Below are 24,765 nucleotides of genomic sequence, written 5' to 3' on the forward strand. Positions count from 1 at the left end.
AACTTTTTACACAGGGGGCCAGTTCACTGTCCCTCAGACCGTTGGAGGGCCGGACTATAAAAAAAACTATGAACAAATCCCTATGCACACTGCACATATCTTATTTTAAAGTAAAAAAACAAAACGGGAACAAATACAATATTTAAAATAAAGAACAAGTAAATTTAAATCAACAAACTGACCAGTATTTCAATCAGAACTATGGGTTTTCTTTTGGCTAATGAGATGGTCAATGTGCTCCTCTCAATGACCACCAATGAAAGAAGTGCTTCTTCCAGAAGTGCGGCGGGGGCTGGATAAATGGCCTCAGAGGGCCGCATGCGGCCCGTGGGCCGTAGTTTGGGGACCCCTGCTCTACTTAGTTTGGAAAAGCATAGTTCAAAAATGCACAACTGGAGTTGAGATAACTGAAATTAATAAACCCATGAAAGAAAGATCTAACAATAATAAGAATGAGCTAATTTATTATGCAGTGGAAATAAGATAGCTGTTCTTTAATGTTTAAAAGATAAAATCATAGAAAATATAAGAAAGTTTTTCTTCATTAGTAAGAAACTTACGAAACTCATTACCTCAGGAGTGTGTAAAAATAAACATAAAAATAAATTCAAGAAACATTAAGCTAAAATACAGATGAAGATTCAGAGCAGAATACTGTTATTGCTATGATGAGATACAATGTAATCATTATTAGTAAACTTTTTCTGTAAAGGGCCAGATATTAAATATTTTAGGTGTTAAATAACATATATAATTTCTGTTGCATATTCTTTTTTTTGTAAACAATGCTTCAAAAATGTAATGTCATTTGTGGGCTGTACAAAAACAGGCTGTAAGCCAGATCTTACCCATGGGCCACAATTTACCTATATCTGTCCCATATTAAGTGCTTGATACAGCTAGTGTTCGACTTACGACCACAATTGGTTCCGACAGACCGATCATAACACGATTTGGTTGTAAGTTGAGCAGGCTATATGTATAGCACTCTGAAATGATGTTATAAAAATCTTTAAGATTTTATCATAATTTTCTTTCATTGTTATATATCATAATTTTCTTTGTTCATTTTGTATCATCCCTACACCATTTTGTTTCTTATTTTTACATTCGTCAGGTTTAAGTAGAACACTGCATTACCAGTAAAACTGGTTTAATACAATTTGCAAAGACAATTTCCTCTTGGTAGACATCTTGGGAGGGGTTTGATGAAAAATATCCAAGACATAAAACACAAACTGCTGTACCAAGTCTGGGATAACAGTTGAAATGGTGCAGCGGAGATGGTAGTGCTGCCGGAGGCTGGTCCGCACTGTCGCAATGCTTGCGCTGCCAGACGGGGAGCAGTCCTGGCTAGCAATTGTGGTCGTAAAGTCGAATGGTCGTAAGTTGCATAGGTCATAACTCGATCAATATTTGTATATAAAAAATAATAATATAGAAAAAAATTACCGTTCCAGTTTTCCAAGTGTTTTAACTTCCATAGTTTCTTCAAAATTGCCAATAAATACAATGCCAATTCTAGTGAGTAAAAAAAGAAAAATAAATAAAATCTAAGGAATATTTCATATTTTGCAATGTCATTATAACAGCTAGAATAAAAATATTTCAAACATGAAGTTTAAGACATGTTTAAAACTATTTCATTTGAATATAGCATTATTTTTAAGAATTTGAATGATCAGATTAAGTCCAAAACAATACAGACATGTATTCTCACAAATTATATTATTCATATTCTATAATAAGCTATTTTTAATGGTCACTTCAAAATGACTCTATTGCAAGCTTAACAAAATTAATGACACATTTCAAATTCTCATTAAAAATTTAAAATACATTTCTATCTTTATGTGTTTATGAATTCTGTCTGACAATTTAATATTCTAGTATTTTCACATTTTTATTTAAAAGGTTTTTTTTGACAATTCAGAAATCAGACTAAGCTACCTTGCAGCAGCTTCCACGAGAGCCTTTTCATCTGGCGAAGATGCATAGTACTCCAATTGGGAGGGTGCAAGGCTGGATTGCCAGGGGCCGTCACCAATGCCATCTATCTGAACATTACTAATCTGTACAGTGTGACAGAGACTGACTGCTTTGAAGAACAGATCGTGTTCTTTAATCTGTAGATATATAGTTAATATTCACACTATAAATACCATCCCCAAATAACATTTAGAAAACCAGAAACAGAATTCTAAAAAGTGAAAATACAGTTAATAATTTGGTAACCTAAGATATAGAAGAAGAATGCTAAAATCTTCTATTGCCTAAATAACAGCCGGTTATTAGAAGAGAACTATTTCAAATGAAACCCCTATTTATTAATTTAAGAATTGCTTACTAGTTCAGTTTCATTTTCAGGACTGGTTCTGAAAGAACTGGATGTAAGATGAGATAAATTGTTAAGGTGGGAGAAACTACTGAGATAACTTAAGTTTCCTTCTGAAGAGTCTGGTGTTGGTCCTTCGGGTACAAGTCTACCACTGATCTCTTGGTATTTTATGCCATTAATTGAACATTCCCGAAACTGCATCTCGTTTTCTGTCAGGGTGCCAGTTTTATCTGTAAACACATACTCCACCTAGAGATAGAAAACAAAAGAAAACAAACCTTTGTGTCCACAGTCCTATGTTAAACAAAAATATTGGCCTCTGTCTCCTTAAGTCTACCAATTAAAATTGATGTACTGATGCTGATTCTTATAATCCAAGCACAATTAAATAATTAAAGATACTATAGAAACAAAACAGTAACAGAAAATAATACATATATAACTGAAATTTGTGGCACCTTTGGGTGAAATGTTCATTTGTGGAGTTAACTGACAATGTGGTATTAGTACTTTTCTATCTCTTGAATAAGATGTTTTTTAGTAGGATTCAAGAATGATCTCTGAGCAAGGATTGGAAGGGATACTTAATTAACCTAGAATGTAAAAGAGTATCTGCTCCAGAAGAAATGGTACAGAGGTGGAAACAGGAACACAAAATAACAACACAAGAAGTTAGAGGTGGGAAGTTGTCTGAAACAGACCGAGGAAATTGAAACTGAGGGCAGGAAACAAACCAGTAAAAAAGAAAAATGTTTAAAAAATATTTTGAAAAGTAGGTAAGACAAATAATTTTATTACTCTTTGAGACCGATTCTGGAACATTAATCCAAAAAAAAAAAAAATGCAAAAGGCAAAAAAAAAAAGGTATGTCCACAAAGAAAAAAATGAAATAGTCAACTAGGATTATGGTGAGAATTTGCTTATTGTAATGATGCTTTGAGAAAGAAATCATTTAACAATGGGAGGTGGCTATCATAAGGGGGGAAAAAACACTACAGACTAATAATATCCCTTACAAAAATAGACACAAACCAAATCCAGAAACATATAAAAAGGATTATATGCCATGAACATGTAGAATTTATCCCTGGAAGGCAAGATTGCTCCAATATATAAAACTTAATCAGTAAAACCCACCATAATAATAAAATGGTACTTGTCCTTTATTTTAATAATAAAATAATCACCTTGATACAGAAGAAGCATTTGATAAAACCCAATACTTTTTCATAAAAATAAAAAAACTCAACAAATTAAGAATAGGAGAGTACTTCCTCAACCTGATAAAATATATTTACATATACCCATAAGCAGCATCATATTTAAGGAGAAAGACTGAATGCTGTCTTTCTAAGTGCAGGAATAGAACAAAGACATCTGTTCTTGCCACTTTCATTCAACATTGTACTCCTGAAAGTTGTAGCCAGAAAAATTAGGCGAGAAAACAAAATCTTTTTTAGAAAAGAAGATGTAAAACTATCTCCAACTACAACCTTGTATAGTGGTCATAGAATCCACTAAAAAACTACTGGAACTAATAAATGAGTTCAGCAAAATTACAGAATAAAAAGATCAATATACAACAAGGGAAGTAGAATTAAAGCTGGAATAAAACTGTTTGATCAAAACATGAAGGTACATGAGTAAACTATACCTCAAAGTTCATTTATTTGGAAAGAGTAAAGATAAATATAATACTCGAGACACAGGAATTCTGCTATGTAAAATAAAAATAATGAAAGCCATTAAATGTCCAATACTCACTGTTTTCCAACCACTGCTAAGTGTTCTAACTTCTCTCAAATATTCCATAAAGTATTATTATGTATATTTTAGAAAAGAGTAAGGTTAATTAACTTACCCTATCATATAACTAGCAAATGGTGAAACTGGAAGTAAAAGATAAAATACTTTATCACTGCTATGTGATATTTAAGGTTGTCCAGTATCCACAGCAAACGTGGAATTGTAATTTAATGGTGGATATTAAAAGATGTCACTTACTTATACAAGGTAATATAAAATGCTTAGACTAGGAAGAATGAGAATGAGGTATTAAACAAATGTATATATCAGCAGTCTAACAAATATCCCAAAGATGATTAGAATAGACAAAGACCTATCAGTCAAGGAGGATTCTTTAGAATTAAATTTATACTAGGGATGAGTTAAATAAATTTAATTTTGGTAAAAAAATAGATAAGATCAAGTGTTTCATCTTTTAACTTTGGTGATAAAGAGATCACCATATACCTTCATTAAGAGTAATTTCACTTGACCAGGCTGTGGCACAGTGGATAGAGTGTCGGACTGGGATGAGGAAGACCCAGGCTCGAGACCCTGAGGTCGCCAGCTTGAGCGCAGGCTCATCTGGTTTGAGCAAGGCTCACCAGCTAGAGCTTGAGGTCACTGGCATGGGGTCACTCAGTCTGCTATAGCCCCACGGTCAAGGCACATATGAGAAAGCAATCAATGAACAACTAAGGACCCACAACGAAGAATTGATGTTTCTCATCTCTCTCCCTTCCTGTCTGTCTGTGCCTCTCTCTGTCTCTGCGCGCGCGCGCACACACACACACACACAAAAGAGTAATTTCTTTTGGCTCTGGTTGCAACGGAGCAACGCCCCAGATGTGCAGAGCAAAGCCCCCTAGTGGGCTTGCCAAGTGGATCCCAGTAGGGCACATGCGGGAGTCTGTCTCTCTGCTTCCCTGCTTCTCACTTCAGAAAAATACAAGAGTAATTTCTTTGATACAAAGGACATGAGAGGCCATAGAAAAGTGTGAAATAGCCTGACCAGTGGTGGTGCAGTGGATAGTGTTGACCTGGGATGCTGAGGTCCCAGTTGGAAATTCTGAGGTCACAGGTTTGAGCGTGAGGTCCCTGGCTTGAGAAATGGGTCACTGGCTCGGCTGAAGTCCTCCTCACCCCCATCAAGGCACATATGAGAAGCAATCAATGAACAACAAAAAAACTGACACAACTATGAGTTAATGCTTATCTCCCTTCCTGTCTCTTTCTCACTTTAAAAAATAAAAAAAGGAAAAAATGTGTTCAGAGAAACAAAACAGGTTGTTTTTAGGTCTTGAATATGTGATACAAAAAGATGTGAAATAAATTAATATTTAGCATAAAGTATTAAAGACTCCTAAATGCTACTAAAAATAAATGAATCAACTTCTGGTTAAAAATGGCAAGTTGAACAAATGCAATTACCTCTGTTTCTCTTGAAAATTCACCAAAATAAGAACAAAGGATTAAAAAAAACAATAGTATAAGAGACAACATGAGAAAGGAGATATGACGAGTTTAGAGATGAATGCAAGGTGACTCAGCAGAACTCAGAATATGAAACCTAAGCAATGGGGGAAACCCTTTACCATAAACTCTCAAAAACTAGATGTACCAGCTACCACTGACTGGAGGAGTACAAGATGAAGATAAAAATGGAGGGATAACTGTGCAGTCTGAATCCTGAAATTCCTTCATAATTTGCAAACTGAAAACTGCCTCATTCATCAGAGCAACAGCTGGAAGGTTTAAATTCCTCAGGAGGGTGAAACAAAGAGAATCTGGACTCGCAGAAAGCTAAAAAAAAAAAAAACCCAAATCCTGAGGCAGCCAAAAATGGATGAGGCAGTCCACTAAAAAGAGAGACTTCTACTGGACAGTTCCAGCACAAGCAGCATAAATGCTAACTGCAGTAATTCATTATGGGGAAACTGAGGAAAGAGCAATACTGATACGTGGGGATCCCCTCCAAGAAGCTGGGCTGCCAGGCTTTTCTAGGGAAAACTTTTATACTTGTAAAGAAAACCAAAAATTAGCCTTCATTTGAGGATTGCCCCTTACATAAAAGGTAAAGTTAAATAAAATTATAGTCAGTTCTTGCTATAACAGTCTTGAAAACATAAATTTATTACAATAAGATTGATGTATACGGAACAATCTAAGCATAACGTGAACTTTGCACTTGGTTAGGTGTGCTTTCATCTGTGAAAATCACTAGGTGAATGCAGAAAATCTTTGCATTTCAGCAGAGTAGGAATATGTACATGAAATATATAAACCTCAAACAGCTACCTGTTACCTCAGGTCTTCATATAAGCTACACCCATCCACAAGTGGTGTTACTGTTTTCTTTCTCTTTTCAGATAACCTTTCTTCCAATACTTCACAATAATCCACACGCTAAAATACTTCTGATGGCCAGTTCCACAAGTAACTTTCAAGTTTTTTCAAGATAAAGCATCCTATTTTTACTATAGTATTTATGTATTTCTTAACAATTTAGCGAGTGGTATTTTTTTTAAGTTTCTATCTCTATACTTTAAATATGTCAAAAAATTTCTGTTGTACCTCTGGTTTTTACTAAGCTCCATGACTTTTTCAGGAATTCATGAGATACATTATAGTAGAACTGACTATACTGAAAAAGGAACTAGAAGCAAACAGAAAATGCAGAGAACAGAAGACTTAAATACTCTGTCATAAATATCCTCAGAAAAGTAAAATAATAGATTATATGCAAGAAACTGGAGTAAGATGCAATTAAAATAAGACCATTCAGGTATACTGAAATACTAAAACTAAAAATATACAACAAAAATAAATCAAAAGATAGGTAGAAAGATAAAGTTGATGAATTCTCCCAGAAAGACTATAAAAATAAGTAAATGAAAATTAAAGCCAGAATTGGAGAATAAAAGATGATATTCAAATAAATTTTAAAAAGATGTTATCAAAGAAATAATATAAGAAAAATTCCCTGAATTAAACAATATGTATTTCCAGACAGAAAGGGCTCAGAGTTCATTGCACACACACACACAAAAGAAAACAAAAAAGCACTCACATGAAGATATATCATCATAATACTTCAGAATCACTGCATAAAGAAATGATCCTAAACACTTCCAGAGATAAAAACATATCACACATAAAGAATGGGAATCAGAATGGCACTTGATTTTTTTTATTATTATTAATTTATTAGATTTAATGCAGTGACATTGATAAATCAGGGTACATATGTTGAAAGAAAACATCTCTAGATTATTTTGACATTTGATTATACTGTATAGCCCTCCCCCAAATTTAGATTGTCTTCTGTCACCTTCTATCTGGTTTTCTTTGTGCCCCTCCCCTCCCCCAACCCCTCTCTCCTTTTTCGCCCCATCCCCCTCCACCCCCCACCCCTGTTGCCATCACATTCTTTTTTTTTTTTTTAATTCATTTTAGAAAGGAGAGGGAGAGACAGAGAGAGAGACAAAGAGAGAGAAGGGAGGAGGAGCTGGAAGCATCAACTCCCATATGTGCCTTGACCAGGCAAGCCCAGGGTTTCGAACCGGTGACCTCAGCATTTCCAGGTCGATGCTTTATCCACTGCGCCACCACAGGTCAGGCTACCATCACATTCTTGTTCATGTCTCTGAGTCTCATTTTTTTAGCTTCTTTTATTTATTTATTTTTATTTTATTTATTTTTTTATAAATAAATTTTTATTTTAATGGGGTGACATCAATATCAGGGTACATACATTCAAAGAAAACATTTCCAGGTTATCTTGTCATTTAGTTCTGTTGCATACCCATCACCCGAAGAGAGATCGTCCTCTGCCACCCTCCATCCAGTTCTCTCTGTACCCCTCCCCCTCCCCCTCTCCCTCCTTCCCTCCCCCCACCCCCCGTAACCACCACACTCCTGTCCATGCCTCTTAGTCTCGCTTTTATGTCCCACCAATGTATGAAATCCTGCAGTTCCTGTTTTTTTCTGATTCGCTTATTTCACCCCGCACAATGCTCCCAAGACTCCACCATTCCGCTGTAAGTGATCCGATGTCATCATTTCTCCTAGCTGAATCATATACCATGGTGTATATGTGCCCCATCTTCTTCATCCAGTCCTCTATTTTTTTTACAGTGATTAAAAGCCTTTAAGCAAACTCTTGGCCAATACAGCAAGAATCCATAAAAGAGTAGTGTCCTTAACATGTTCACCAAGTCCAAGTTGGCCCCATCACCATGCCAAATCCCTGAAAAATGCAACCCAAGCACAGTTCAGTCTGTTAGGAGCTGTCACAGGGAGCAGGAGTCCAGGAAAGTTCCCCACAGGAAAAGTCCGCATGGCACTGGAATTGTTGTCACCATTCTATACTATGCAGCTCATGTCCAAGTCCCAATGACCGCTGCTTCTAGCTGGTAATGATTCTGGTAGACTGGAAAAAGCCATTTGCAGCATGCGTGCATATGGAGCTTCTGAGTCTCATTTTTATGTCCCTTCTATGTATGGTTTCATATAGTTCTTAGTTTTTTTTTCTGATTTACTTATTTCACTCCGTATGTTATCAAGGTCCATCCATGTTATTGTAAATGATCTGATGTCATCATTTCTTATGGCTGAGTAGTATTCCATAGTATATATGTACCAAAGCTTTTTAATCCACTTGTCCTCTGACGGACACTTGGGCTGTTTCCAGATCTTCGCTATTGTGAACAATTATGCCACAAACATGGGGGTGCATTTCTCCTTTTGGAGCCGTTCTATGGTGTCCTTGGGGTATATTCCTAAAAGTGGGATAGCTGGGTAAAAAGGCAGTTCGATTTTCAGTTTTTTGAGGAATCTCCATACTGTTTTCCAGTGGCTGCACCAGTCTGCATTCCCACCAGCAGTGCAGGAGGGTTCCCTTTTCTCCACATCCTCGCCAGCACTTCTGTGTTGTTTTGTTGATGAGCGCCATTCTGGCTGGTGTGAGGTGATATCTCATTGTGGTTTTAATTTGCATTTCTCTAATGATTAGTGATGTTGAGCATTTTTTCATATGCCTATTGGCCATCTGTATGTCCTCTTTGGAGAAGTGTCTATTCATCTCTTTTGCCCATTTTTTGATTGGATTGTTTGTCTAACTGGTGTTGAGATTTACAAGTTCTTTATAAATTTTGGTTATTAACCCCTTATCAGACGTATTGTCAAATATGTTCTCCCATTGTGTAGTTTGTCTTTTTATTCTGTTCTTGTTGTCTTTAGCTGTGCAAAAGCTTTTTAGTTTGATATAGTCCCATTTGTTTATCCTGTCTTTTATTTCAGTTCCCCGTGGAGATAAATCAGCAAATATATTGCTCCAAGAGATGTCCAGAGCTTACTGCCTGTTTTCTTCTAAGATGCTTATGGTTTCACGGCCTACATTTAAGTCTTTTATCCATTTTGAGTTTATTTTTGTGAGTGGTGTAAGCTGGTGATCTAGTTTCATTTTTTTGCAGGTAGCTGTCCAATTTTCCCAACACCATTTGTTAGACTGTCTTTACTCCATTGTATTTCCTTATCTCCTTTGTCAAATATCAGTTGTCCATAGAGCTGTGGGTTTATTTCTGGGTTCTCTGTTCTGTTCCATTGATCTATATGCCTCTTCTTATGTCAGTACCAGGCTGTTTTGAGTACAATGGCATGGTAATATAAGTTGATATCAGGAAGTGTGATACCTCCCACTTTATTCTTCTTTTCAAGATTGCTGAGGCTATTCGTGTTCTTTATAATTTTTGGAATATGTGTTCTATATCTTTGAAGTATGTCATTGGTATTTTAATTGGTATTGCATTGAATTTATAGATTGCTTTGGGTAAAATAGACATTTTAATGATGTTTATTCTTCCTAACCATGAGCACGGTATATGCTTCCACTTGTTTGTATCTTCCTTGATTTCTTTTATCAATGCTTTGTAATTTTCTTCTGAGTACAAGTCTTTAGTCTCCTTGGTTAAGTTTACTCCTAGGTACTTAATTTTTTTGGTTGTAATTGTGAAGGGGATTGTTTCCTTAATTTCTCTTTCTGACTGTTCATTGTTGGTGTATAAAAATGCCTCTGATTTCTGAGTATTGATTTTATATCCTGCCACTTTGCTGAATTCATTTATCAGGTCCAGTAGTTTTTTGACTGAGACTTTAGGGTTTTCTATATACAATATCATATCACCTGCAAATAATAATAGTTTTACTTCTTCTTTTCCAACTAGAATGACTTTTATTTCTTCTTCTTGTCTAATTGCTGTGGCTAGGACTTCCAGGACTATGTTAAATAAGAGTGGTGAAAGGGGGCACCCCTGCACCCCTGCCTTGTTCCTGATCTTAGGGGTATTGCTTTTAATTTTTGCCCATTGAGTATGATGTTGGCTGTGGGTTTCTCATAGATGGCTTTAATCATGTTGAGGTATGTTTCCTGTATTCCCACTTTGCTGAGAGTTTTGATCATGAATGGGTGCTGGATTTTATCAAATGCTTTTTCTGCATCTATTGAAATTATCATATGGTTTTTCTCCTTTTTGTTTGTGATGAATCACATTGATTGATTTACAAATATTGTACGAGCCTTGCCTCCCCAGAATAAATCCCACTTGATCATGGTGTATGATTTTTTCCATATATTGTTGGATCCAGTTTGCTAATATTTTGTTGAGGATTTTAGCATCTAAATTCATCAGAGATATTGGCCTATAATTTTCTTTCTTTGTGTTGTCTTTGCCTGGTTTTGGAATCAGAATTATGCTCGCCTCATAAAAGGAGCTTGGAAGTCTTCCTTCCTCTTGAATTTTTTGAAATAGTTTGAGAAGGATAGAAGTTAGTTCTTCTTTGAATATTTGGTAGAATTCCGTTGTGAAGCCATCGGGCCCCGGACTTTTCTTTGTTGGGAGTTTTTTGATAACTGTTTCGATCTCAATTGGTGTAATCAGTCTGTTTAGGTTTTCTGATTCTTCCAAATTGATTTTTGGAAGATTGTATGTTTCAAGGAATTTGTCCATTTCATCTAAGTTGTCTAGTTTTGGGCATACAGTTTTTCATAGTATTTTCTTACAATATTTTGTATTTCTGTTGTGTCAGTTATTTCTCCTCTCTCATTTCTAATTTTATTTATTTGAGTCCTCTCTCTTTTTCTTGGTGAGTCTAGTTAAAGGTTCATCAATCTTGTTTACCTTTTCAAAGAACCAGCTCCTAGTTTCATTGATCCTCTGTATTGTTTCTTTAGCCTCTATGTCATTTATTTCTGCTCTGACCTTTATTATTTCCTTCCTTCTACTACATTTGGGCCTTACTTGCTGTTCTTTTTCTAATTCTTTTAGATGCAGGGTTAAGTTGTTTATTTGAGCTTTTTCTAGCTTCTGAAAGTGGCACTTGATTTCTTAACAGTAACATTAGAGGTAGAAAAAAATGTAGAGTTTTTGAAATTTTGAGGGAAAATAATGTTCGACCTGGGATATAGTAACCAGCTAAATCATTAATCAAGTATAGAAAGGGAATAAAGATATTTTCAGACTTGCATAATCTCAAAGTATTTTCCTCTCATGCATTTTTTTCTGGGAAGTTAGTAGATATGTTCCACAAAAATAAGAATAAACTATAGGTGGGAAGACACGTGAGCCAGGAGACAGGAGATCCAAAACAGGAGACAGGCAAAGGAAGTTCCAGGGTGCTGGTGATGGGAAAGCCAGGGTGACAGCTGAGCAGTAGGCCCAAAATTGAAACAAAGAGAAAAGCTTCCAAAAAACGCTGTCACCATAAAAAGAAGAGAGAATCCTAGATTCCCTGGTATGTTTGAATATGTAGAGAGAGGTTACATATATGCTGTCAAAAAATTATTTGCATATATGAAAATTAAGCAAATGAAAAAAACAGAGAACTTAGCCCTATGGGAAAACAAAACACATGAGAAAAAAAATGTAATTATAGCATTACAGGGCATACATAAAGAACCAGAAACCAACAAGTAATATTAAAACAGTGAAAATGTAAATAAATGAGTATTTATTAAATCCCAAATTGTGATATAACAATATTGGGGAGCCCTATGTGGAAGCTAAGTGGGTATGAGTCTGTGTACGTGTGTGCAAGCAGTGTTAAGAGTTTTATCTTTATATTGTACATATTTATAATGGCTAAAATGTAAAAATAAAAAATTAATACTACACAGGAATATGGTACTAAAGAATAGAGGAAACAGTTTTAAAATTTAAAAATGGAAAAACTGGGTGTTTTGTAACCCAGTTAATTAAATATTTGTAATATTTTCTGCTTTATTAGTCTTTGTACATGTGTTGCTTTGATAAAAATAACAAATCAGAAAAAATAAAAGGATCATTTACCTGTCCAAGCTCTTCATTTAGATCAGAAGTATTGACTTGAGCTTTCTGATCTGATTCTTCATGATAAAGATCAAGATCCCAGCCAATAAAAAATGATCCAAGAAATTTCTGCATTTCAACTGTCACATATAGTGAAATTGGAATGATGAAATTGTAGAGTACCAAAAAGGCAAGGAAGTCTGAAATAAATCTCAGAATCTAGAGGAAAAAAATTGTTGAAAAAGTGAAAATAGGAGAATATATTTAGTGTTACTGCAGAAAATTATCAGAAAGTTTCATGTAAAGCATCTCACAAATTAAAATTCATTTATTTCCTTGGTAGTTTTATTGCTCATCAGACTCTTGAACAAAGTAAAAATAAATTAAATTCAAATTACTTAATTTGTTACTTTTCAGAAGCTATCAAAAAAGACTGATGTGACAAACTACTTTTGGCAAAATTTTTATTATAACCTCTGGAATATGCTTACCATTCCACTACTCTTCAAAATTATGGATGACTAAATATTGAGTGTAATTTTTAACAATAATAAAATAATTGCTAGGTTAGATCTGCTAGAATTTAAAACTCTTAAAATGATACGTCATGTAGAAATAGCTGAGTTGAATGTCACAGAACCACATTTAACATGTATTCTGTGAAAGGTACTAAAAATATTTCCTATGGTTATCTCTTTATGGTCTCTTGAGATTCAAATTTGTATTTCAATATTTGTATTTTAATCTAAAGTGAAATTTAAAGAACAATTATTTACCAAAATTGTGAGTCAAATTCTCTTGATAGTCCATATTTAATGAGTTTAAAATGATGTAGTTTGTGTTATTACTTCATACTATCAATAGATTGACAATAAGACTATTTGAATTATTCTGACAGAATTAAAAATAAATTAATTTACTCTTTATTTCACTTTACAGGAATAAAAGATTTGAATTTTTTATACAAATGGAATGACAATACAGACGATTAAAAGTTTTGTGATCTTTTGTAACTAACTATTCAAGTCAAGGCATAGAAAATATAATTGCTTATGTCCTAAAATACAAAAGGCACACCAGTACAAACAGGCTGGTTACTCTTTATTTCCAAAGTCCTTTTTCTCACCTACTGTGATTCTTTTTTATTTTTCAATTAGTTTACTGGTACTTTCAATGTTTTGGATGGTTTCAATTCGGGTGTGTAGTGTCCTTCTGTCACTCTTCAGTAGTGACGGTTTTAGGAAGATCACAGTGATCACTCTGATTAGAAGTCACTACCAAAGTATTAACTCTATTTTATAGCAAAGTCAAGAACACCATAAAATACCTTACTGCTATTTCTTTGATGTTCTGTTTTTTGGTTATACCAAGGTTCATCCCATTTTTCTTCAGCTTGCCATGTATACTTTAAGATAGTACTGATGATGGCTTCAGAAATAAGTATTATTAGATAAATTATCAAAAATGTATTCATTGACCTGGAATGAGAAAAAGAGAATACAAAACATATCAATTATGTGTTACTATATATGGTGTGGAAAGTAATACCGAAATTAAATAAGGTATTAAAATATATATAATTGGAGCTATTTAAAGGCCATAGTCTTTGTTTTTAAGACATGACCGTTCTGCCTGACCAGGCGGTGGCGCAGTGGATACAGCGTTGGACTGGGATGCGGAAGTCCCAGATTCGACACCCGGAGGTCGCCAGCTTGAGCACGGGCTCATCTGGTTTGAGCAAAGCTCATCAGCTTGGACCCAAGGTCACTGGCTTGAGCAAGGGGTTACTCGGTCTGCTGAAGGCCCACGGTCAAGGCACATATGAGAAAGCAATCGATGAACAACTAAGGTGTCGCAACGAAAAACTAATGATTGATGCTTCTCATCTCTCCGTTCCTGTCTGTCTGTCCCTATCTATCCCTCTCTCTGACACTCTCTCTGTCTCTGTAAAAAAAAAAAGACATGACCATTCAACAGAATCTATTTAGTACCACTAATGATCAAATAACCAATCATAAGATTATTTATTTACTTATTTTTACAGCAAAAGAAACAACCAACAAAACAAAAAGGCAACCAGCTGAATGGGAGAAGATATTGGCAAACAACAGCTCTGACAAGGGGCTAAGATCCAAAATATACAAAGAGCTCATACAACTCAACACCAAACAAACAATCCAATTAAAAAGAGCAGAGAAAAAAAAATGAGCAGAGGACCTAAACAGACACTTCTCTCAAGAAGACATACAAATGATCAGCAGACATATGAAAAGATGCTCAACTTCACTAGCTATTTAAAAATGAAAATCAAAACTACAATAAGATACTACCTCATACCTCTTAGAACGGCTATTATCAACAAGACAACTAATAACAAGCATTGGAAAGGTTGTGGAGAAAAAGAAATTCTCATTCACTGCTGATGGGAATGTAAACTGGCACAGCCACTACAAAAAACAGTATGCAAGTTCCTCAAAAAGAATAGGCCCTGTCCGGTTGGTTTAGTGGTAAAGTGTTGGCCCAGCATGTGGAAGTTCCAGGTTCGATTCCCAATCAGGGCACACAGGAGAATTGACCGTTTGCTTCTCCACTCCTCCCTTTTCTTTCTCTCCTTCCGTCTCTCTCTTCTCCTCCCACAGCCATGGCTCAAACGGTTTGAACAAGTTGGTCCCTGGGTGCTGAGGATGGCTCCATGGCTTAGCCTCAGGCACTAAATAGCTTGGTTGCCAAGCACTGGAGCAGCAGCTCCAGATGGGCAAAGCATCGCCTGGTAGGAGGCTTGCTGGATGGATCCCAATTGGGGTGTATGCAAGAGTCCGTTTCTTCCTCCCTGCCTCTCACTTATTAAAAATAAAAAAATTAATACTGTGGTTATCATATGATCAAGCAATCCCTCTTCTGGGTATCCCCTTAAAAGTATTTATTCACAAAGATATATGCACCTTTTTATTCAATGCAGCATTAATCACAATGGCCAAGACATAGAAACAACCAAAGTGTCCTTCAAAGAAGATGTGGTACATATATACAATGGAATACTACTCAACCATAAGAAAAGGTGAAATATTGCCATTTACAACAACCTGGTTGGACCTTGAGAATATCATGCTATGCAAAATAAGTCAGTTAGAAAAAGCTAAGAACCATATGTTTCACTCCTATGTGAGATATAAAACTGAAATGCATAGACAGACAATAGTATGGTGGTTACCAGAGGGAAGAAGGGTGGGAGATTAGTAAGGGCTAAAGGGGGCCAAATATAGGTTGACAAAAGATGATTTGATTTTGAGTGGTAGGCACATGATATAATTAATACACAGATCATGTATCACGGAAATGTAATGTACACCTGAAACCTATATCTTATTTAGCAATGTCACCTCAATAAATTTAATAGGAAAAAACAAAGTCTGATAATGTAAATCCTACAGCTTTTTTTTTTCTTAACAGATTGTTTTCATTATGTACTTTGCATATACATTTTGGCTACTGCATTTCAATTTAGAAGGAACTTGTCAATACAAAAAAGCTTGTTGGGATTTTAATTAGGATTGAAAGAATCTATACATTTACTGACAGCTTAAAAATACTGAGCCTGCCAATCTATTAATGTGATTTCTCCATTTATTTGATCTTAATATCTCTCATGTTTTATAATTTTCTTAAAAAGATCTTGCACAAGGTCTTAAAAATATATTTCTAAATATTTTATGCTTTTTGACACTACTATAAAATAACTATTTTCAGAATTGTGATGAGTAATACTTTATTTTAAAATTTAATTTATTGTGTTCACATGATTTCCAGTGTCCCACTCAATGAAACATCCTCTACACACTGCATTGTGCCCATCTATGCCAATGCAAAGTCTCTTTCCACCTCCATTTTCTCTCCCTTCCCCTCTGGCTATTGCTACCCTGTTGTCTGTATATATGTGTTATGTATATATGTTTTGTGGCTAATCCTTTTACTTTCTTTGATTCTGTCCCCTATTCCCTCTTCCTTCTGACAGCTGTTCATCTGTCCCTATAACCCTACCTCTGTTTCTATTTTGTTCTTCAGTTTATTATGTTCATTAGATTCCACACAAAAGCGAGCTGATGGTATTTGTCTCTCTCTGACTGCCTTATTTCACTTAGCATAATTATCTCCAGCTCCATCCAGGTTGTCACAAAAGGTAAGATTCCCTCCTTTTTTATGGTCACATAGTATTCCATTGCATAAATGTACTTGTTTTTTTATCTACTCATCCACTGATGGACACTTGCGCTGTTTCCAGATTTTAGCTATTGTAAATAATGCTGCCATGAGCATGGGGATGGCATATTTTCTTTTAAATTGGTGTTTTGGGATCTTAAGATAAATTCCTAGAAGAGGGATGGCCGGTCAAAAGGTAGACCCGTTTTTTATTTTTTGAGGAAACTCCATAGTTTTCCATGGTGACATTTTTAAAATTTAATTATCCCACTGTTTTTTGTTACTATAAATGATAAAAAATAATTTAAAAAAATTGATCCTGAGGCCCATCCTGAGGCCCTGGCCAGTTGGCTCAGCAGTTGAGCGTCAGCCCAGTGTGTGGAAGTTCCAGGTTCGATTCCCAGTCAGGGCACACAGGAGAAGTGCCCACCTGCTTCTCCACCCCTTCCCTTTTCCTTCCTCTCTATCTCTCTCTTCCCCTCCAGCAGCCAAGGCTTCACTGGAGCAAAGTTGGCCCGGGTGTTGAGAACGGCTTCATGGCCTCCGCCTCAGGTGCTAGAATGGCTCTGGCCACAACAGAGCACCCCCCCAGATGGGCAGAATATCACCCCCTGGTGGGCATGCTGGGTGGATCCCAGTCGGGCACATGCGGGAGTCTGACTGCCTCCCCACTTCTAACTTTGAAAAAATACAAAAGAGATCCTAAAACTTTGCTAAACTCGCTAGTTCTAATAGTTTTTTTGTTCAATGCTTATAACTATGTAAAAAATCATGTCTTCTAACAGGAACAATTTTCTTCTTATTTTCTAATATTTATTCCTTTTATTTCTTTGTCTCATGGCATTAAATAAGACTTCTAAAGAACAAGTTGAAAATAATAAGAGTGGTATTCTGGATATGAGTCCTTTACAAGATATGTGCTTTGCAAATATTTTCTCCTATATTGTGACTTCTTTTTAAAAATTTTTAACAGTGTCTTTTGAAATACAGAAGTTTTTAATTTTTATGAAGTTTATCAATTTTTGGTTTTGTTTTTGGTTCACTTATTTGTATGTTTCCTATCTAGGAAATCTTTCCTTAATCCAAGGTCATGAATATTTTCTCCCATGCTTGCAGATTTAGTTCGAATGTTTTAAGTTTTAGATTTAGAATTAGTTTTTATACATGGTAGGAGATAAGGGTCAAGGGCCAGTTTTTGGAAAATGGATGTACAACAGTTCCAGCATCATATATTGAAAGACTATCCATTTGTGCAAAGACATATTTTTAAAATGAGTTTTCTCTCTTTGATAGGGTGCTTTAGATTTTGTTTCATACTTTGTCAATTTTTGGATATTGTGTTTTCAAAGAATCTGCCATTCCATCTTAGAAAACTTCAGTAATATAAAGTTGTTCATAATATTTATCTGTGGATGAAGTGACCACAGGAAGGATCTATTGTATAGCCTCTCTTTTATTCATAACTGGTAATTTTCTAGTATTTCTCTACTATTACTACTTTTCTTTTTTCCCCTTTCATCCTTCAATGTAGACAGAGATTTATCGGTTTTATTAATATTTTCAAAGAACCAACTTTTGGCTTTGTTAATTTTATGTATTATTTGTTTCCTATTCTATTGATTTCAGCTCCCATCTTTTATATTCCTTCTCTTCTCAGACTGGATCTAACTGTTCCTCTTTATTAGCTTCTTAAGGTAGAAATTTAGATGACTGATTTTAAGCTTTCCTTCTCTTAACTAAACATTTATTGCTAGAAATTTCCCTCTAACCTAGGCTTTGCCCTTTTTTTCTTCATTGGTTTTATTCTCAAATTTTATAAATTTTCAATTATTATTTTTTCAAATATTTTTATTCTACACCTTTTCTCTCCTCTCTTTGTCAAGGGACTTGATTAAAATTATGTTAGATAGCTTCATGTTGTCCTAAATGGCTCTGAAACTGCTCATTTTTCCTCAATCTTTTTTATGTCTGCTTCAGACTGAATAATTTCTATTGCTCTTTGACGTTCATTGACAATTTCTACTGCATTTTCAACCTGGTGTTGAGGTCTTTTAATAAAACCTACATTGCAGTCATTATGTTTTTCAACTCAAGAATTTCCAATGAGTTCTTTTTTTTATAGCTTCCGCTTCTCTGCTGAGATTTCTTTTATGTTTACTCACATCTTCCTTTAGGCCTTTGAAAATATTTCTAATAAAGAGTCACCTTTATAAATTCAATAAAAAGGGAAAAATAATATCTGCTTTAAAGTCTTCATCTGTTAATTGTGAGATCATTATTGGAGATGGTTTCTATTGAGTGGTTTTTCTATTGAGTACAAGTTACCTTTTCATCACGTCTGCTTATTTTTTATTGCACAGTGTATCCTTTTAGTTTCCTCAGAAGAGTATGGATTTTTTACTTCAGCAGGAAGTTAATTTGGCTAGGCTCAAACACTGTCTCCACTGCAACAGGCAACAGCAAAATTCTGTTTTGATCTTACAGGTTGTTGATACACACTGTTTTATTGCCAAGCCTGCTGGAATCGCCCCTGAACATGTACAGGTCTAACAGTCAGTGAAGAATTTAGATGTAATTTATGTGCCAGTTTTAGAGCTCATCTCCTTCCACGGCTCCCTCCCGTACATGACTTTCTCCTTTCTAGCTGCTCTTCCCTTGTCCTCTGACACTTAAATCCTATAAAGACTTAGGCTCTCAGATGCCCTATGCAGTATATAAATTGAAGAGTGCTCTCAGAAAAAAAGCTACATTCTGAAATTTTTCCCTTTGCTGATGCCATTTTTCAAGAGTAGATTCTTTGCCAGTCTGTCTTTTATGTCACTCTCTAGTGCTTTCAAATAGTTGTTTATTTTAAAAAATATTTCATCCCTATTTTATAATTGCCATCTGCAGGAGGGTTAGTCTGATCAAGTGATTTCATTATTACCGAATAATATTTATTTTAAAGGCATAATTCATTATCTACAGTATGCCAAACAGTGTATAGAAAACTATAAGAAACTACCTCTATCCTCAAAGATTCCATGGTGTGCTGACTTGACATTATATATGTATCAAATATATTTTTATTCACAAAACATTTTATATATAATGAATAATGTACATATATCATATGTGCAAATAAATGAAGATAGACTGTTTTCTTACTTTTCTACTGCAGATCGCTTCTGTGACTTGCTTTTATAATTTAATGCCATCTTTGTTTCCATTCCAGTATATACAGCCACACCTGCAAAACAAAACAAAATAGTTCTTTAAAATAATCCCTCTGTATGTTGCACAAAAGAAATGTACTTGTCAGCATGAAAGCATCTAAGAAAATGCACTGACAGCTGTTAAAATTTGGCTTTCCTTTATTAGTATTTTAGAAAGGCTTTCCAAGTCCAATTTTAGGTACTCCAGTTGCTCAACCTGCTGGATGAAGAAGGCATGGATGTTCTGTTCCTGAGCTATATGTGAGATATATAAAGGAAAGAGATACTATTTGAATTAGAATAAAAAAATTTGGAAAAATAAAAATGTCAAAGAAGGCCATTATAGATAGAGCAAAGAGTATTAACAAAGACAAATGGAAAAGCACTTTCTGTTAGGTTGGAACAATAGATAATGATCAGAGTTTGAAAAACCTTGAATGCTGGAATCTGGAGTCTAGACATAATTTTATAAACAACAAATAGCAATATGAAAATCTATCAGAGTAAATAAACACAAGGGCTATTTTAAAAATTTGTGCCCATGTGAATATCTCTGACAAAAGCATCAATAACAGTAACAATAAGACTAAAATGGAGAGTGAATAAAATTAGCTAAGACCAGCCTTATAAAAACTTTGTTGGAGTCAGACCTTGGTTTGAATGTTAGCTTGGCATTGTTGAGCAAGTTATTTAATTTCACTTAGTCTCAATTTCCACACCTATAAATAGGAAAAAAAATACCTGAGAATTGTTGTGAGGTTTGTATGACAAATTAGCAGATTCCTAGAAACAGATAAACAATAACTGTTTACTGTATTTCCCCATGTATAAGATGTACCCCTTTTCAAAAAATTTGGGGTTTAAAAACTGGTTGTGTCTTATACAGTGGTTGTAGGAGTGTGGCATTTCAAATGCCATAGAAGGAACTGAGGACAAGATAATATATGAAGACAGTGATTAGTCATCAGGACAAGCTAATAGATGAGAGTTTTGACAGTGATGAGGAGTTGTATGAGTTTTATGATGAATAAAACTTGAGTTTAATAATTTTATGTAATTTTTTTTTTCAAATTTTGGGCCCAAAATTAAGGTGCGTCTTATACATGGGAGCACCTTATACATGGGGGGAAAATGGTACATCTGTTCCTAAATAGTAAGATCTGAGAAGCAGTGTAGGATTCATCATGCCTTCTTCCTAAAGATTTGTCCTAAGATTTTTCACCATTAGAATTATTTCTTCAAGACAGAACTTATAATTCAATTGTAAAGGGCACCAAAATTATAGAAATCAGTCAGAATGATACACTAGAGAGAGGTGGTACTGAGGCAAACAACAGTAGACCAATCTATAAGCATTTAAATGTACATCTTTTAAGAGCATGAAAGGTCTTACTGTTAGGTGTTAAAAAACAGGATTACATGAAGAGGGTTTAAAAGCCTTCAAGGTTTTCTCTAGCTTCTGCCAACAGAACATTATTATGATTTTCTCTTTTAATATTAAGGTAAAATATACATAAAAGTAATATTAAGGTAAAATATACAATTTACCATTTTAATCATTTAACAATGTACAATTCAGTGGCACTAAATTTACAGTGTACAACCATATCACTAACATAAGAACATTTCATCACCCACAAAGAAAACCCTGTACCTATTAAGCATCATTCCCCTCCACTATCTATCTAGCTCACTGATCTACTTCCTGTCTTTAAGAATTGCCTATTACAGGTAGGTACTTCAAGTAATGGGATCATACAGTATGTGGCCTTTTGTGTCAGGCTTCTTTCATTCAGCATAATACTTTCAAAGGTTTACCCATGCTGTACCAAGTATCAGTAATTCATTTTTTAATAGTAAATAACTTTCCATTATATGGCTATTCTATATTTTTATATATATATATTCATTAGTCGATGAACATTTAGATAGTTTCATAGTTTCTACCTTTTACTATAGTAAATAGTACTATTTGAACATTCTTGTACAAGTCTTTGTTTAAACACCTATTTTCAGTTCTTCTGGGTATACATCTAGAAGTAAAACTGCTGGATCATATGGTACCACTGTATTTAACTTATTGAGGAACTGCCAAACTTTTCCACAATGGCTGCATTTACACTCCCACCAGCAATACATGAGGGTTCCAATATCTCAACAGCCTCACTAACACTTGTTATTTTACATTTCGTAAATAGTATATGGTTTTTTTTTTCTTTCTTTCTTCTTTTTTTTTTTTTTTTTTGTATTTTTCTGAAGTGAGAAGCGGGGAGGCAGAGAGATAGACTCCCGCATGCGCCTGACCGGGATCCACCTGGCATACCAAAATTATATTAACACTATCTTTGTAAAAAAATTATTATAGGCAACATTTAAGTAATAAGTTATCCAACCAAAAGATCATAAATGCTGTGCTTTTAAATATAATTGATACAAAGCATGAACATGTAATTTAAAAATTTCAGCATATACAAACCAAAAATTTCTTTTGTATTTTTTAATCTGGCTCCACGAAGCAGGAGACTCTCTGGCCCCAGAGGTCTAGGGGAAAAAAATAACCAAAAGCATTATTGACTATATTAAAATTTTAATTAAATTCTAAAATGGCATCTTTAGTGGTCAGGACATGAGTTATAGTTACAACACCACTTTTATACAAAACCAAAATCTCAGCTGCTATCTAGGTCAATTGTAACATTAGTTAACATAACAAATTGACCTGCTGTAGCATTTCTTCACTCTAAGATCAGTGGCTCAGAAATATCATTATGCTGGTAAATAAACTCACAAAGCCACCAGACCAGCTTCAGAAAATTTAAACATAAAACACAACAAAATAAATGATTAAGCAAGGATTTAAAAATGTTTAAAGGAAAATGAAAATTTTGAGTAAAATAAAGTTTTCAAATAGAATTAAAATGCAATGTAAACATAAACTGTAGCGTGATTTGCATATAAATGCATGAGCTCTGCACAATTAAAATTACTTTGAATTATACAACATCACATAGTATAGCGAGTTAGCACTTTATTGGCAAGACTGACACTACAACTTGACTACTTGTATTGCTAATTCTTGGAGCATGAGTCTTCCTGTTGTTTGAATTTCTCTCCATAGAGGAGATATAAAATGAGAAGGATCAACTAGAAAAGAAAATTGTATTTTTTTTTAGCGATAACAAGTGGTAAGACTCTGTTATGGATAAATTAAAAAGCCTTAATTTTGTTGATATTTCTTATGCTTTTCTGAAACATACATATACACTCATCCAAATCAAAGAGAATGTCAATCAACCCCTGAAGATGTCTGCAAACCCAACCACTCCAAAAATTCCAGTGGGCCAAGGCGAACCGGTCGTTTAGGACATGGTTAACAAGACTGGTTTTAACGGCTAGTCAAATTCGGAGCATACTATAGGAACATTCCAACCAGGAACCAAAAAATAGCTCTTTTCACTTCTGTTGGTTCTATCAATGCATAGAAAAACTTTGAGCTCACACTGGCATGTACAATTGGAATATAATGACAGAAAGCTTCAAATTAAAACAATTCATCAGTAAACTCTTGATTGCTTTCACAAAGAACATGGCTCATTTTTTTTAACCAATCTAGAGACAGTGGTAACATAATTTATCTCTTCTTTGCTAGCTACAATATCTTAATGTAATTCAGATTATATACACATGTAAGTCATTACTTCACTACAGAAATCAAAGTAAAACCTACTTATAATTACACTGCTCACAAAAATTAGGGGATCAGGGGACATGCAGATACTCCAGTACTTTCAGTCTTTTCTATAGTGCATTTTCACCAATGAAATAAAAGTTGGTTTTGTATCTCATTTGCATAAGTGGACAATTTTCTTTGACTTGTTTGCTTTTCTGATGTTCTTGTTTAATAAAAAATATCAAATGCTTTTTTTATTGCTTCATATTCATTTTGATATATTCCCTAATTTTTGTGAGCAGTATATTTTGCAAACCTAAAAAGTCATTTTGTGACAGAGTTCATGAACATGCTCCTTTGTTAATGTTCATTAAAAATGTGAATCAGTGCTGATGCATGATATTTTTTGTGGCTTGTTCTGAGGATTTCATTAAAAAAAAAAAAAGCTCAACTTTCTATGTCAATGACTTATTTCAAGGAGCCAGTTTAACTGAATACGTCTCCAGAAAAAAGGTGAAATGCGGCCCTGGCCGGTTGGCTCAGCGGTAGAGCGTCGGCCTAGCGTGCGGAGGACCCGGGTTCGATTCCCGGCCAGGGCACACAGGAGAAGCGCCCATTTGCTTCTCCACCCCTCCGCCGCGCTTTTCTCTCTGTCTCTCTCTTCCCCTCCCGCAGCCAAGGCTCCATTGGAGCAAAAAAAATGGCCCGGGCGCTGGGGATGGCTCTGTGGCCTCTGCCTCAGGCGCTAGAGTGGCTCTGGTCGCAACATGGCGACGCCCAGGATGGGCAGAGCATCGCCCCCTGGTGGGCAGAGCGTCGCCCCCTGGTGGGGGCGTGCCGGGTGGATCCCGGTCGGGCGCATGCGGGAGTCTGTCTGACTGTCTCTCCCCGTTTCCAGCTTCAGAAAAATGAAAAAAAAAAAAAATAAAAATAAAAAAAAAAAAGGTGAAATGCTAATTTGATTAGAAGTTCAAGGGACGATTCCAAGATTTATTGTAAATTTGGCTTTGTGGTTATGAGTAACAATGTAATCTCATTCTATCAGCAAATCTTTAAAATGACCCCCAAAACCTTTCATACAGGCACCGGAAATAACTTGAATATTGAGGGAAAACAAATCAAAACACCCAATCAAACAAAAAATCAATCAGAAAAATAAATAAGAAGTTCTGAATTAGCTACTAAATACTCTAGAGTTTGTGCTAAATGATTTTGAAATGATAAAGACTGTAACATTTATACTTGTTAAACAATATA

At 35.0% G+C, this 24,765-nt stretch overlaps 1 protein-coding gene across 5 annotated transcripts in view; it reads right to left on the minus strand.

Moving 5' to 3' along the window:
* The window catches only part of ATP11B (ATPase phospholipid transporting 11B (putative)), a 142,633-nt gene that overhangs the window by 57,318 nt on the left and 60,550 nt on the right, over positions 1 to 24,765 (minus strand). For all 5 annotated transcript variants that reach the window (XM_066347696.1, XM_066347698.1, XM_066347695.1 and 2 more), the window contains 7 exons: positions 22,315 to 22,379; positions 19,792 to 19,873; positions 13,775 to 13,925; positions 12,469 to 12,666; positions 2,348 to 2,587; positions 1,951 to 2,126; positions 1,453 to 1,521 (listed from right to left, as the gene is read on the minus strand). In XM_066347696.1, the coding sequence (XP_066203793.1) occupies positions 1,453 to 1,521; positions 1,951 to 2,126; positions 2,348 to 2,587; positions 12,469 to 12,666; positions 13,775 to 13,925; positions 19,792 to 19,873; positions 22,315 to 22,379 (981 nt within the window). The remainder of the gene's footprint in view (positions 1 to 1,452; positions 1,522 to 1,950; positions 2,127 to 2,347; positions 2,588 to 12,468; positions 12,667 to 13,774; positions 13,926 to 19,791; positions 19,874 to 22,314; positions 22,380 to 24,765) is intronic.

This window comes from Saccopteryx leptura, chromosome 8, assembly GCF_036850995.1.
Source record: "Saccopteryx leptura isolate mSacLep1 chromosome 8, mSacLep1_pri_phased_curated, whole genome shotgun sequence".
In the NCBI taxonomy this organism is placed as follows: domain Eukaryota; kingdom Metazoa; phylum Chordata; class Mammalia; order Chiroptera; family Emballonuridae; genus Saccopteryx; species Saccopteryx leptura.